Here is a 16,163-nt window from a genome sequence, read left to right on the forward strand (position 1 = left end):
TCATCCTTATATTATACAATAGATTTATATCAAAATATTGTACAACTAGTAATAACTAACATGTTACAAATTATTATAAAACATAAATATACAACAGTATAGTAATAATACAGTAGTAGTGTAGTACTCTCTTGAATTCTTGATAATTGAATTGAATTTCATTAAATTAATTTAAATTAAGTGAGTAGAGTAGCGCGTGGTAAAAACGTACTAACAGTAAAAGGACGAAACACAGTGGTGGAAAATTTTAACCAGAGGCAATGGCAGTGACGGCCGCTGTCACTACTACTACTTTTCTTTTTCCCAACACCTATACATTTACTAACGTCCATTCACCGCCGTTTACCCCCCTCTCTGTAACCACTTTCTCTCTCTATACATACATACATTTGTGTATATATATTGGTATATATATAAGTTCTGCAACAAATTTCTCTCTCTTCATAACAACAATAATACCACACCATTTAACACACACACTATCTTCTCTACCTTACAGTTCACGCCAAACGCCTGTTTTCATTTCCTTCCCTTCCCTTTCATTCTCTCTCTCTCTCTATCTATACTTTTACTATACTTTCTCTCTCTAAAAACATTCACACACACGAACATTACACATAGTCACGCACTTGTGTGTGTTTCCAGTACACTCTTATTATTATTATTATTATTATTATTATTATTATAATATATTACTACTTCATTCATGAAAGCCTAAAATTTAAGCTAAATTGTACTACTATTTTTTTCAACTTTTATTCGTCAAAAATGGCGAAAAACGAGCTCGCCTTTTGCGTATCAATGGCGGTGTTCTTCTTTTTGTTTCCGTACACTCTGTCTCTCAGTGACGAAGGTAGATTTTTTGATTTTTTTTTTTTTTAAACTTTTGTTTACTTCTTTTATGCTTTAACGGTTACCTAATGCTAATTTATGCCAATGTTTATAAAGTTATTTTGTATATCTACATATTGAACAAAAAATGTTTGTATATATATATATTTTTATAAAAAATGTGTATTGGTGCTACAGTGATTGAAATATATATGGAGTCGAGGTACTGTTGTTGATGTTCCAATATCTTTTTTTATTTTTTTTTATTGGAAAGGTGAAAGGTTGATATGCTCAGAAAACGATTGGATGAAATATTCGGTTTTACTGTAGTAACCATTATTATTATTTTATTTTCTTGGAAAATATTTCAAACAGTGTTTCAGCTAAAACGACGTCGTATTGGCTTGAATTCTGCTTTGCAATTTCTTATTTTCAAACTGTTGACCAAAATTTCCTACTAATTTAAGCTAGGACATTTTGCTCTGTTTATTTTTTTTATTATCTTTATTTATTTTGTTATGACATTTTCCTATTGTTTAGATTATGTTAAATTTTAATTTTTAATTTTTTTGGGTTTTTCCGTTTTTCTTTGTTGCTAATTTTAGATACAACATTTTGCTCTGTTTTTTTTTTTTTTTCATTAAAATTTTGTTTGTGTATATTCTTATTATTATTCTTATTATTTTCAAGTGTTATTTTCTTGTGCTTAATATTACTATACAATTGTGTATTAAAAATTTAATGAAATTACCAGTTTTTACCATATGTTTTAGTAAATTAACTAGATTTTAGACCCGTGTCGACCCGTGTCCAACATTAGACACGAGAGTATGACATTGTTAATATTAGATATTAATACATGTAACTCATAAGTGAAAGCTGAAGATATAAGTAGATACTAAGTGTTCGATTCAAATGCCAAGAATGTTAAGCTAATAGAAAGAAAACTAATATAATAAAAGAATATTGGAAGTATATGTACCCCCTTCATCATTCGAAAGACTTCTTTATAGACGAAATTTTTGTTTGTGTTTGGTTGTTCAATATAGACAGGTTGTGATGTTAGTTTGCTAGTGTTTGAAAATTTTAATAGAATTGTGCTATATACTAATTAAGCAGGTAAAGCATTAATGTCTATTAAGGCTTCGTTTAGCGACGTTGTAAATGTGCTTCTCGATTGGGACGAAGACCAGAACGAGGATCTATGTTCATGGAGAGGGGTTATATGTGATAATATCAGCACTACTGTAGTTGCTCTGTATGTTTATTTTCTAGTAAACTTGAGTATATTTCCCTAAATGCATGCATCATCAAAACTTGGTGTAACTTACGTCGGTTTAATTGGTGTCTGATTCAAGAAATCTTTCTAACTTGAACCTTGGAGGAGAAATTTCACCTGCTATTGGAGACTTGAGGAATCTGCAGTCTATGTATGTAACACCTGTTGTTTATGTCATACATATACATATATGCATCATTTATTATGAAATAGTTCTAATAGCTTGGTTTGAACGGTAACAGCGATTTGCAGGGAAATAAGCTTACCGGACAGATACCGGATGAAATTGGCAGTTGTGTTTCTCTAATTTTGCTGTAAGCTTCATAGTTCTATCCTTTCACACCCCTGAATACTCTAGCTAGATTTTATGTTTTAAGTTTTAACCATTTGGTATTATCAATATTTGGTGGTTGCAGGGATTTGTCTGACAATATGCTGTATGGGGATATCCCGTTTTCGATCTCTAAGCTGAAGCAGCTAGAACTATTGTAAGTGTATCCTGCTTAATGCATGGAAAATTACTTGATGGTTAATTAATTCTACTTAATTAACAGTGTAACCCTCTAAACAGGAATCTGAAGAACAACCAGATTACCGGTCCCATACCTTCGACACTAACTCAAATTCCTAACCTTAAGACACTGTAAGTTGTGTGTTGGTCCCTTTCCCTTTTCCATAAAGGTTATCTTTTAGTTGGGATTTTACTTTTAGCTCCATGGGCCAACTATTGTGGGGGGCCAGTACTAAAAGAAAGGAGAAATCCCCAAATCATAACTTCACAAAAGATGCCAGTTCATATTCTTTCTATGCTTTCTGTTATGTGGTTAGTATGTTCAAAAATATGCATACATGATAGTGACATGTAATTTTTTTTTTGATTTTGTTTTCTTAGTGATTTGGCTCAAAATAAACTGACTGGTGAGATACCGAGATTGATATACTGGAATGAAGTATTGCAGTATCTGTGAGTTCTAAATAAATTACTAGATCAACGTGCAATCATTTATTTTGTTTTCCTTAGAAGCTTATTCGTATTTTGGTACTTGGATTTTATAGTGGTTTGCGAGGCAATTCATTAACTGGGACCCTGTCTGCTGATATGTGCCAGTTGACTGGTCTTTGGTATTTGTAAGTCTCATGTCTCGATTAATTTTTTGAGTTTTTATCTACAATTTGTTAATAAATCTGTATCATTATTTAGCGATGTTCGGGGAAATAACTTGAGCGGCACTATTCCTGATAGCATTGGTAACTGTACAAGCTTTGAGATATTGTAAGCCTCATTTTTTGTAGATTTTAGTTGTTTTTTAGTGGCACAACTTGTTTTCACTTACTAGTTTGTTTGTTTTTTTCTGCAGAGATATCTCTTACAATCAGATCACTGGTGAAATTCCATATAACATTGGGTTTCTTCAAGTGGCTACCTTGTGAGTTTCTTCTTGTTACTCTTGCAAATATGTGAAATGTAAATATATGAAAGAAAATAAACGTGCAGAGGGAAGCTTGCTTTTCTATTGAAATAAACTTGGTCTTTTATAGCCTACAAGACCCAATGAAAATAAACCATAACTACCTAAAAACTAGCCATTACCCCTAGAAACTAGGACACATTCTTTTGTTCCCATTAATTCGGTCAGACACTCCATCCACTAATTGTTTACTATGCTACTTAAAACAAACTCAAACTACTAAATAATAAAATCCAAATATTAAAACCAAATAAAACTAACAAGTCAAGATTAATTCTCAACAGCCACGAGGCCAAGTTTTATGTAATGTTTTACATATATATTCTTTGCAAGTAAAATTTTGACGAGGGATCAATATATTGGTTGTGCACACTTTTTGATGTTTCAGGTCTCTTCAAGGTAACAAGTTAACCGGAAAAATTCCAGAAGTTATTGGTCTTATGCAAGCACTTGCTGTTCTGTAAGTATTTCTATCATTCTATTAAGTATTAATGCAACACAGTTTGGTATTTTGTGACTAATGATGCAAATCTTTTATCTATTTTGCCTCCAAGGGACTTGAGTGAAAATCAATTAGTCGGACCAATTCCTCCAATCTTTGGCAACTTATCATTTACAGGAAAACTGTAAGTATTGCCTTAATGTATGATGTAAAGGCTTCTGCTCTATGTTATGCTTACACATTATTCTACTGTCACAGATATCTTCATGGGAATAGACTTACAGGACCAATTCCACCAGAGCTTGGAAATATGACAAAGCTTAGCTATCTGTAAGTGCAGCTCTTAGACTTAATTTGTTTAACATTCATGGTCTTGTTCCTATATTAATAAGTTGCCATGTTTGTGATTTTTCAGGCAGTTGAATAATAACCAGTTCAGTGGTGGAATTCCTGCTGAACTAGGGAATCTTGATCAGCTTTTTGAATTGTGAGTCCTTCATTCTGCTCTGGTATAGTATAAGCACTTCTAGACTTGTGTTAATAATATTGATTACTCATGTTCTTTTAGGAACCTTGCACTCAACAACCTTGAGGGGCCTATTCCTGAGGAAATCAGTTCTTGCACTGCTTTAAATCAACTGTATGACTAATAAATGTGCTTTTCATTGATATATGCTATATATAGTTGATAATTCCATGTTTACATGCAAATTATGTTTGACCGACTTCTTACTTATTTAGTCATATCCTTTCAGCAACGTGCATGGAAACTTACTCAATGGTTCCATTCCATCCGGATTTCGTAATCTAGAGAGCCTAACTTATCTGTATGGGTTATTTCTTTCTAATTTGGGTTTATATCAGCTTACGTCAAATTATTATACGTTAACAAATTGCCTTGTTAAACGCAGAAATCTATCTTCAAATAACTTTAAGGGGTTTATACCAATTCAGCTTGGGAGAATAATCAATCTAGATACATTGTAAGTTCATGTTGCAAGTATCTTATGCTCTTTTATCAATATACTGTAGTCTAACATACAATTTTTTTAAAAAATTTATCCAGGGATCTTTCCAGCAATCATTTCTCTGGACCCGTTCCTGCATCTATTGGCGATCTTGAGCATCTTTTGACATTGTACGCAATGTGTTTTAGATCTTAAATGTAACTCAAAAATTGCTTATTGACTTTCTTTTCTGTTATGTTTATAGAAATTTGAGCCATAATCTCCTTGTGGGTCCAATACCTCAGGAATTTGGGAACCTTAGAAGTGTCCAAATTATGTAAGCTTCTTGAATTCACTTTTACCTCATAGTGTGTTTTCTGCTTTTCCAAACCATCCTCAGTATATTTGTTTTTTCTGGTAGTGACATGTCTTTCAACAAACTCCATGAGGCCATACCAGTAGAGATGGGCCAGCTGCAAAACATCATGTCTCTGTACGCCATTTTTTTTTTGGCCATTATACTCGTATATTCTTACACTGATGGAAGGAATTCTAACACCTTAACCTATCTATTATGATCTAATTGCAGCATCTTAAACAACAACAGTTTGAACGGAGAGATACCTAACCAATTATCCAACTGTTTCAGCCTTGTTAATCTGTAAGTTTATTCGGTTATATTCATCCTTGTTATTATATACATGTAGGTGATTTTTCCCTCACTGACGAATATGATATTTGTTATTTTAATTGGTGATCTCCCATGCTAACTAATCGTCTTCTTCGCATCAGAAATGTTTCTTACAACAACATATCCGGGGTGGTGCCTCCTAGTAGAACTTTTTCACGGTTTCCACCGGATAGGTAAATTATTGTGTTTTTTTGCTGACCTCCCTCCCCCCTCTGATTTGAAGTGTGTTTGTTCAGTTTTCCTGATAATATATGTTATGTATTGTCTGCTTGCAGCTTTCTTGGAAATCCTTTGTTATGTGGGAACTGGTTAGGTTCCATATGTGACCCATATTCACAAAAACAAAGAGGTATCTATTCAGGTCTTGTATTCAATTATTCATCCATGTGTTGAGTGAAAGTCAGCGGTATATTAATATTTAAGTTTCTACTGCAGCTTTCTTTTCCAGAACGGCTGTTGTTTGCATGACGTTAGGGTTTGTGGTACTTGTAGCCATGGTGATACTGATGATTTTAAGATCAAACAAACCCAAACAGTATATGAAAGAAACGACCAAGGGCTTGCAAGGTTTGTGCTGTTCTTTACCAGAGGTGGCAATCCAGTTCATCTTGCTACCTCTAATCTTACCAATGAGCTTTTAGATAGTTTAGCGATTTTTAATATCAGGCTTTTTGCCAGGTCCTCCAAAACTTGTAATTCTTCACATGGATTTGGCAATTCACACGTATGATGATATTTTGAGAATCACAGAAAATTTCAATGAAAAGTACATTATAGGATATGGTTCTTCAAGCACCGTTTACAAGTGTTCTCTAAAGAATTCCCGGCCTATTGCAATCAAGCGGCTTTACACCCAGTACCAGCACAACTTTCAGGAGTTTGAAACTGAGCTGGAGACTATTGGCAGCATTCGACATAGAAATCTTGTGAGTCTGCATGGTTATTCCCTTTCGCCCACTGGAAACCTCCTCTTCTATGACTACATGCCAAATGGTTCTCTTTGGGATCTTCTTCATGGTAAGTGCATGATGCTACTTCTATGTTTGTTTTACTTGGTAGGTTGGGTTACGGGTCAAAACAAGTTTTATATGCCGATTGATAAATGTTTATTGTCTGTCTTAAAGTTCTTCATAAATATTTAATGTATTAATTTTGATTTCAATAGATTTTTTCCTTAATCAATGATGCGAATAAAACAATTTAGCCCATGGTATGCGTAAAAAGTAGCCTGTCAACCTTTTTGACTAATTAGACTCGTTCAACTAACCTACCTAATTAAGAGAACACAAAACAATATCAACCCATTAAGTTAGCATGTCTAACTTCATTGATAAAAGACTGCTTTTTCTTTAATGAAATTACAACTTGCATGTTAATATAGTTAAAAGCGCTTAATGTGTTATTTACTATGACAGGACCATCGAAGAAGGTGAAACTTGATTGGGAAACCCGTCACAGGATAGCAGTGGGAGCTGCACAAGGACTAGCTTATCTTCACCACGATTGCAGCCCAAGAATCATTCATAGAGATGTGAAATCATCAAATATTTTGTTGGATGAGAATTTTGAGGCTCATATATCTGATTTTGGCATTGCAAAGTCTCTTCCGACGACTAAAACCTATGCGTCAACTTATGTTCTCGGGACGATTGGCTACATAGACCCTGAGTACGCTAGGACTTCTCGGCTTACTGAAAAATCAGATGTGTATAGTTTTGGTATCGTTCTCCTGGAGTTATTGACTGGAAAGAAAGCTGTTGACAACGAGTCTAACTTGCATCAACTGGTACCAACTAATTTCTAATCCTTTTTTTTAATATAGCTTACTTCTTATACTAAGGATTTCTTACGAATGGTGAATCTTTTCCGTTTACTAATAATTATGCTGATTTTGGCAATATGGACTATAGACCCAGTCCAAAATATGCCTTTGTATTTTAGTGTCTTGAATTTTGTTAAATGATTTACATTTTTATGGAATCAATATTTGTTATTTCAACGATAATTAAAGCATAACTTATTTTTATATTCTCAAAATGGATCACAAGGTGTCTTGTTCGATTTGCCCATACTTGCCCAAACCTGTTGATGTTCCAATCTTGCCATCTCTGCTGTTAGGCATCTACAATATTTTTAGCTGCGTATCTTTCATATGCTTAAATTGTGCTGACATTTTTCAGATATTGGCAAAGGCTGATGATAATACAGTGATGGAATCAGTTGATCCAGAAGTGTCGGTTACCTGTATTGATTTATCACAAGTTAAAAAGACTTTTCAACTTGCGTTGTTATGCACAAGGCGTCATCCTTCTGAGAGACCGACAATGCATGAGGTTGCAGGGATCCTGCAATCCTTGTTGCCCTCTGCTCTAGGTACAAAAACAAATTTGGGTCCTGAAAAAAAGACATCGGAGTATGCACAATATGTGATAGGAGATGGGCATCCTCCTCGGCAGCAGGATGACAATTCTTCAGATGCTCAATGGTTTTTCAGGTTTCGCGAACTTGTATCAAATAATACATTTTAGGATATAGTTTTGGAACTACTTTTGGGGGCGGTGTTATCTTTTGGCTGGCTTTAGTTACAAGTTATTGATAATATCAGATTTAGGAACTAAAGGCTTTTATGTTGTAATGTTAACTTATGTTATTGTACTTGTAATTTTGTAAAACTGGTTCACAGGCTGTAGTTCAATCTATTTTGTTACGTTAGCCTTATTTCTGTTTTGTGGTGCTATGTTGTGGCTCATTCTTTGCTTGATTGCCAGTTCTTTACATCAAACCCTGGCTCAAACCATCACCTTACAAATATCTGAACATAAAGAATGTTCAAGCATGCTTTTACCATTTTTATGTCTGTAGCTGTATGATTTACTTGTAATTTATGTAGATTTATCTGCTGAATCAACTGAAAAAGCACGGTTACTTCAGAAGAAGCCTTAATTTTCTTTCCTTCAATGGGACCTGCCACTGATAAAACATGTACAGTTACATTTTGGCCTTTCTGCCAAAGAACGACCTATGCGAGATATGGCTCCGTGTGTTCTTTAGTCCTTTTGCTGATCAACCTGCTGATAAACCAAGCACATGTTTTCCCCAAACTCTAAAAAACAAAACAACAAAAAAAACCCGGTAGATTAATGGGAACCGCTTGATCCTATGTACCGAATTGGTACCCACATAACCCCCAGCAGGGATAGTTTTCGCCAAACATTGTTGACGTTAGACTATGATATGATTCCCCTCTTTTGTGTATTAAGGTGGTTGGCTATAGACGTTGGTAAGTAAGTAAATAATATTTTTATTACATATATTGATGATTTACAGTTACACCATGGTTGGCCAGATGAGATGACTTGCCCTGTATAGGTTTTCGTAATCAGTTTCTCTTTAATGACAATGAGCTATTGTTAAAGCTTCCGCTGTGTCTTGTTAGTGATTATATCTCTATATATGGAAGTGGAAGCTCAAGATGATATTTGCACATTGCATGACTATCTTCAACCCCCAATACATTTCTAGACAACCTTCCATGCACACATATCCTGCAATGTAAGAGTAATGTGAAAACTATAGTTTGACATTTTTTTATTCCAAGCAAAACATTGTATCAAAAATATACTGGTCTTGCATTATTAGATATCAACTAACCGCTCAACATAGTAGCGTCTTAAACTGAATTCATTGCCCATTTGTTACAAGTGGAGATGATTATGTTGAGCAAATTTATCAGGAAGATACTTATTTTGAGTGCAACCCAACATGCACTTAAAGATTCCTTTTTACCCATAGCCTTTTCAGCTCGTTACCCAACCCCCCACGATCCAACCCAACCATTTTGCCTCCATGTATGACAACACCTTCTGGTTTGAGAATCAGTTGCAAGTGAAGGGAGCATCAAAACAAAGCTAATCCAGTGACAGGTAAAATTAAATTAATTCATCAAACATAACTTATGGATGTGAATTGTCTATTTCATTATTATTAGTGTATGGAAGCAAAAGTTTTCGGCCCAGGTCTATTAAGTTATAGTTTTCCTACTCTATGCAAGCTAGCCACATGTATGACAAATTTCAAATTTGTGCACTAAAATATCAATAATTGCCAATAACATTCTAGAAAATAAGTTTTGGTTATTTGTTACCTGTTTATGTTAGGCTATATTTTAACTTCAGTGGTCCTCCTATCAGTTCCACAATGATTCGGCTTCCCTACACATCTCTGTTCACACATGATGATGTTCACATACTTAAGACACGTTACGTTGCAAGAAGTTAGGACGAAAGTTATGAAACAAATTACAAATATGCTTAGAAAATATACCCTAAAGTCCTGCTGAAAAGATCTTGCCATGTTCTCCTTCAGCCCCTAAACACGTCAAAAATAGTATAAATAATCAATACTTAGAATTACTTGGAGTACGTTAACTTTATATAGAGATGTCAGGAGGTTATGTGAAACTAACCTTACTTACACGAGGTGGTTTTAGTGATGTTATAGTTTTCGTCTCAGATTCAGGTTTCAAAGAGAGCTTAAAACACAATGATAAAAAGAATGAGCTATGATAACTCCCAAAAGTAATTAACATTTTAAGATTCGTAGTGCTTACAGTATTAGTCTTTTACCTTCTTAAATAATTCTACTGGCGGCGAATAAGAATTGTGCTTTGTATTCAAAGTATATCCACCATCTTTGATTGGATATACCTGTGCCATAAGTACAATCTTTAAGTGAGTTGCAAGAAAAGAATATGCATAACATGTAAAATAGATATGTAGAGCTGTCTCTCCACCTTGTCATTAGAGCAAGCCTTAAAATTATTTGGTGATCTGCATTTATCCTTCTTTCCGGCATTTCCAGAGTTTTGGCTGCAACAAGTAATAGACTCAAAGTAAGAAATGAGTTATAGCAAAGTATAATGAAAATGTGTAGCAGCCGAAGATAAGTTAACCATTCAAATTGTACAATAGAAGGCCTAAATTCAAGTTGAAGGTTTTGACCTCTTCATAAGAGTGTCTTCACTCTTTGCAGGACCAGTACTATGCTTACGAAGTACCTGCATGAAGTACATGTTTGCCTGGCATGTTAAAAACTGATGAAATGATATAAAAATGCAAAGAAAAAAAAATGCGTATACAAACGAGCACACGCTTATGATATAAACAAGTTAAGTTAATAGCATACATTAGTAGGCTGAACTTGCATCGCCCGCTCATTTGTCTTCAAGTGAAACTCCTGTTATGCAATTAGTAAGGTCAAGGTTTAAATGCATCATGCAATGTATGATATCTTTCTGACTATATAAAAATGTGACTCAACACTATCATTTAGTTACTTGTAACAGTATGTGCCACGGTCGCAATAGATAACAGGTCCATACAAGTCATCTTTTAGTACAGGATAAAACGGGTCACACAGATTGTCCGAAAAACAAAAACACTTTTGATCCTAAACTTCTTTTCTAAGTAAGTAGGAGGACATTCGGTTAAAAAAAAAGGTAGGAGGACATGGAGATTACTAAATCAATATTAGAACAATAATCAAAATCTTCGAATGAAAGTGATATAGGAGGTTTATAGAATTTGAAATAGACTCTGGGTGTATTTACTGTCTTTCAACCTGATTGACCCATTCACCAAAAATTTTTTATTTGATCCATTTGACCCATTGGGATAAAACAACACCCAAATCGGCCCATTCTTAAGTATAAACATTGAAATGGCCACATCTACTCGCAACTTTATAGATTTTGACAACTTACTTGAAATTCAGTAGTAGGAGTCATGCTTTTCTTGCGTTGAGGCAATGTAGGAGTGTCGAGAATCTGCGACATATATACTTTTGTTAAATGTAGGTTACATGTAGAAGTGAGTTTTGAAAAAGATACTAACTAATTTCAAGTACTGACTTTTCTGTTCAATGGCCGTGCTTTAAATGCTTTTGGTTGTTGAACTGATTCAGATTTATTCTGGGACCTAAATGTCAAGAAAAATTAGTCATTGATTGCTGTTTTATAGAATGGCATACAAAATAAGCAGCAAAAATTCTGAAAAACACTACCTACGCCTTTGAGCTCTCTCTTCTGTTACCAACGCAGGTTTTTGTGGAGTAATAGTCTTAACTCTAGGTTTTAATTTGCCTTCCAACAGTTCAGCCTATGAAACAAACAGTCTTTCGAATTAAAGACTTTTTTTTGTTTGATGATATGAAGTCTAATTTGGTACTTTACCTTCTTGGTGGCCTTGTGCAAAAACGAAGCCTGGTGCTTCAATTGTGCAGCCTTACGTAGATAACCAATTTCAAGCTTCTGCCTTTTGGTGGCGTGGTTTTGACTTCTGATAGGAGATTGTAACTTTTCACTTGCGCTAATTAATGGCTTCTGCAACCTACAAGTTTATAATAACAAAAAAGCAGAAATGAGAAAATATAGTCGGATTAATAGGATCAAACGTTACAAGACTGAGATCACGACAATGCTTAACACCTTCCACTACTGCCAGAATGTATGTCGCACTCTTTACTTTGCTTAGCTAAATGACTGGCAGTAGGTTTCATGAACGATGAACCATTTGGTTTGGATACGTTGACTGTGGACTTTGACTTGGCTTTCGTGATGTCTTGAGGAATATGATTATAATGCTTCACACCTAAAAAGGTCAGAACAACGAAAACCCAATTTTCAAACGTACAACAATAACAAATATAGATATAGATACAAATTACAAAGAAACTTGACTCTAGAAAACAGGTAATGTCTAATTATGAATGTGCATAAATTGACCCGTACCTTTACATTTCAAATCCCTTGGGGCGGCTTTATGATCAATGTCGCCGTCTGAGATGCTGGATGAAGTGCTGGATGTACTAGTCTTTTTATGAGTTTCTTTCTTTGTGGAGCTAGTTTTATAACCTTTCATCGACATGGCTTTTGCCGCTTTCATCATTTTTAACTTCACTACAAAGGCTGAAACATCCAGATCAAATTATACATGCAGATTAGACCATATCGATCTGTGAGCTAAAAATGGAATTTAAAAACCAATGTAAACTCTTCGTTTTAATTATTTAACGACTGCAGATATCATATAAATATCAATCAGTTTATAAAAACCAAAACTAATCAAGTTTATAAAACCAGGGTCGTCTCAAATATATAAATATCAATCATCAGTTTATAAAACCAGGGTCGTCTTTAAGGGTATGCAAGTGATTCGACTGCATATGGCCTAAAAATTGCAGGGCCTCCATATTTTGACTAAAACCTAGTAATTGTTGTACATTGTTGATCATCTCTCATTGTTTTTAAGTAGGAATATGTTTTTGTTTTGTTTAATTTACTTGAAAAATAATTAAAACTAGACTTTATAATTATTTACATCATAAAAAACACATATTCAAACTCATTTCAAACACATATTATTGTATTATATAATATCATTTTCACTAACCTCTCAAAAACCAATTTAGACAAGTCTAACAACAATAAACATGACCCACATTGTTACATCATTCAAAAACACATAACAATCAAATGACATTAAAAAAAAAAAAAAACTTACGAGAAGGTGGATATTCATGAGCATAACAAAACCATGTATCAGCTTCATCAGCTTCAGATTGTGTCTCATCTTTATTAAAATCATAAAACTGGCATGCATCAAACTCATAATTCTCATCTACAAAAACATTATCATCATCGGACAAAAACGAACCAATCTCGTCTACAAATAAATCCATTTCGTCGTCCATTGTTTCCTCTAACACGTTGTAGTTCTTCATGAAAGACGTTTATTGATCAAAGGAAAACAATGAAAGAAGGTGGAATGTTGCAAATTTAAGCCATATATTAAAAGCAAGATGTATGATATATATATAGTCTCCTATTTATGATATATATTTGAAAATGAAATGAAAATTTTCAAAACAAATGATAAAAAGAAAGAAATGGAGAATTTAAGAATGAGATTTTTTTTGTCCAAGGGGATGGCGAAATTTACGTGTGAGGTGAAGGAAATCTAATACATACAATTATTTTGTGTTTGTGTGTTTTAATGTAGCGTCCACAGGCTTTTTGTTTTGTAATGGGACTTTTGAATATTAGTTGTGTGTCCACGTGACAAATAATACATCAAGACCTTCAATTACATATATAAAAATCTAATACTTTATACATCAAAACCACCCCATAAATTTTCGCATAATAAATTATAGATCTTAATACAACCAAATAATTTATACTAACAAGACTCTAATTAACAAAACCCAAAAGATAACTACCAATCCACTAACGATCATTCACCAGTTGATCCTACAACTAAAATTAAAAGAAATTAGTCGCATATCTCATAGTTAAAGAGACATCGAAAAAGGACTTGAAATAATAATCATATTACTTTATATTGCATATTCATCACCACTAAACTATTTTCATTAAAAAAAATGTTAATAACTTTAGGTGTTTTTAGAAGTTGAACACTGTGAAAAAGTATGATTATCGGGCACCCAATATATTATTCCTCAAATCGGGGAAGGTGAAGTGGAAATTTAAAGGTACAAATCCTTAGGGGTACAATTAACATAAGATTAACATAAAATTGAAATAATAGACTATTGATATGAAATGTATAATTATGCACGTTAAATGCAACTCTTAACATTTTCCAATAATAATACTTAAACTGATACCCGACGAAGCCTAACTACCAACACTGATTGTCGCATGTATTAATTGAAGTTTATGAATTAATTTATTAACTTAATTTACACCTAAATTTCAAGATTTTTCGAAATTGATATTCTACTATACATCGTGCGTGTGCGTTTTTAGTATTACACAACTTGACAGGGTCTAATATAGTTTTGTCAGGTTTTTAATTTGAAATTAACGTTGCCATGTCGATCACCTTGCATGTTGTGTACTGTCGATGCTACATCGTATATATATTGATCTGGTATTATAATGGTAATTGTAATGCTAATAATACAATGCAGATAGGTCCCACCCACCATTATTTATTGGTTTGACCCTTCTATGGTTTAACAATTTGGAAAAAATTTCATATATATCTCATCTCATTTAAAAGATATAATTACATATATGTCTTAGATGTAAGTTTTTAATGCTTAAATACAATGCTTTAAACATATATGTAATTATGTCTTTAAAATAGGACATATATAAAAATCTTCGTAACAATTTCACCTAATATCACAGATGTTAATACTTAATAATTTAATAGAACCAAAAAGGTACAAGTTACTTTAGGCTTGCTTTAAATTACTATGGTTATTTTCCTCATTCACAAACACACCAGGCCTATAAATTTGTGTAATTTGTCTGATATGAGTGATTGACCAAGTCTGTCTTTATCCCGTGATATTGAAAAAAATATGTATTTATTTTCAAGCGTGCAAAGTCACAATAAATATTTTCATGGGTCGTAGCATACTTTGGGCGTCGAAGTGAATTTTAAATTCTGAAATGAAGGACTAGATATTATGTTGATAAAAGTGACATACAACACTTTATTTTATGCAAAATGATAAATTCTCTTAAAAATCTTTCTAAAATCATAAATAGTGATATGTGTTATCCATTAATTCTCTTTCTTAATCTTATCTTCTGATTTTTCTAAATGTCATCATCCAATAAGTAAAAGGATTTTTAAACTGTTTTGTTAGGAGGTTTAATCATTTCTATTATTTTATATATCTAACTTTAATAAAATTAGTAGTTACCATGGATAAAAGGTCTGAGTTAACAACAATAATAGATATGATTATGCATCCAAAAGTTTGTGAGAAAGTAAAGTAAGACTATCTTCAAAGGAGGGGACTTTCTCAAGTTTAAAATAACTTGAGGGTAAAATTGAAATGTTATTGATCATTTGATTAAAATCAATAGTCAAGAGTCATTTATCATTTTTTAATCTTGACTATTAATTTTAAATCAACCGTCAAAATCATCTAATTTTACTCCTCAAGTTACCCCTAAGTTGAAAAGATCTTAACTCATGTCCAAATCAGCAGTACAAAAACATAATTTGTTGCTGTTACATTGTCAAGTTAACCATATACTAACCTTGCAATATGAGAAAATTAACTAGTTACAATTTAACATGCGAGGTTCAATTATTATTAGTATAATAGTATTAGTAAAATAAAACTAGTACTCCCATCGTCTGATTTTAATTATCAAGTTTTTTTCTTACAACTTGACTGTAAATATCTTTGTTTGTGTTATATATTAATTTGATGAAAGTTATATCAATGAAAAGTACATTTAAACTCAATCAATTCATATATGTTATATCGAGTTTTATATAACAAAAACAAAAATATTTACAGTCGAAGTTGAAAAAAAAAACTCAAAAAGTCAAACTAGGACACTTGATATGAAACAGATTGAGTATTACATTATTATAATAATTTCTATACTATTTATATAAACAAACTACCAAAAAAAATTTAACACTCTACCTTTAAAATCTCTAATTTACCCTTT

At 33.0% G+C, this 16,163-nt stretch overlaps 2 protein-coding genes across 4 annotated transcripts; one reads left to right on the forward strand and one right to left on the reverse strand.

Moving 5' to 3' along the window:
* Positions 1-744: 744 nt before the first annotated feature.
* On the forward strand, positions 745-8,377 carry LOC122588708 (LRR receptor-like serine/threonine-protein kinase ERL1). Its single transcript, XM_043760878.1, has 27 exons — positions 745-853; positions 1,951-2,089; positions 2,190-2,261; positions 2,353-2,424; positions 2,527-2,598; positions 2,682-2,753; positions 3,003-3,074; positions 3,167-3,238; positions 3,312-3,383; positions 3,469-3,537; positions 3,968-4,039; positions 4,134-4,205; positions 4,280-4,351; positions 4,437-4,508; positions 4,590-4,661; positions 4,777-4,848; positions 4,933-5,004; positions 5,088-5,159; positions 5,234-5,305; positions 5,390-5,461; positions 5,558-5,629; positions 5,761-5,832; positions 5,935-6,008; positions 6,095-6,226; positions 6,338-6,676; positions 7,075-7,445; positions 7,840-8,377. Exons 1-27 carry the CDS (start codon positions 769-771, stop codon positions 8,185-8,187), a joined length of 2,925 nt encoding a protein of 974 aa, XP_043616813.1. The 5' UTR covers positions 745-768; the 3' UTR covers positions 8,188-8,377.
* Positions 8,378-8,944: 567 nt separating this feature from the next.
* LOC122589260 (protein TPX2-like) lies at positions 8,945-13,556 on the reverse strand. Of its 3 annotated transcripts, none has more exons than XM_043761528.1 (15): positions 13,219-13,550; positions 12,447-12,623; positions 12,144-12,306; positions 11,889-12,045; positions 11,720-11,814; positions 11,568-11,634; positions 11,421-11,483; positions 10,844-10,894; positions 10,660-10,715; positions 10,452-10,527; positions 10,285-10,365; positions 10,125-10,190; positions 9,983-10,027; positions 9,808-9,880; positions 8,945-9,207 (listed from the first exon to the last, which is right to left on the reverse strand). In XM_043761528.1, the coding sequence occupies exons 1-14, from the start codon at positions 13,436-13,438 to the stop codon at positions 9,818-9,820; spliced, it is 1,380 nt and encodes a 459-aa protein (XP_043617463.1). In that variant the 5' UTR covers positions 13,439-13,550; the 3' UTR covers positions 8,945-9,207; positions 9,808-9,817. The 3 variants fall into 3 exon arrangements, 2 of the variants coding, with proteins under 2 accessions (XP_043617463.1, XP_043617462.1); XM_043761527.1 differs by having other exon boundaries at positions 8,945-9,204; positions 9,804-9,880; positions 13,219-13,548; XR_006322245.1 differs by lacking the exons at positions 8,945-9,207; positions 9,808-9,880 and having other exon boundaries at positions 10,001-10,027; positions 10,269-10,365; positions 13,219-13,556.
* Positions 13,557-16,163: the final 2,607 nt, after the last annotated feature.

This window comes from Erigeron canadensis, chromosome 2, assembly GCF_010389155.1.
Source record: "Erigeron canadensis isolate Cc75 chromosome 2, C_canadensis_v1, whole genome shotgun sequence".
NCBI lineage: Eukaryota > Viridiplantae > Streptophyta > Magnoliopsida > Asterales > Asteraceae > Erigeron > Erigeron canadensis.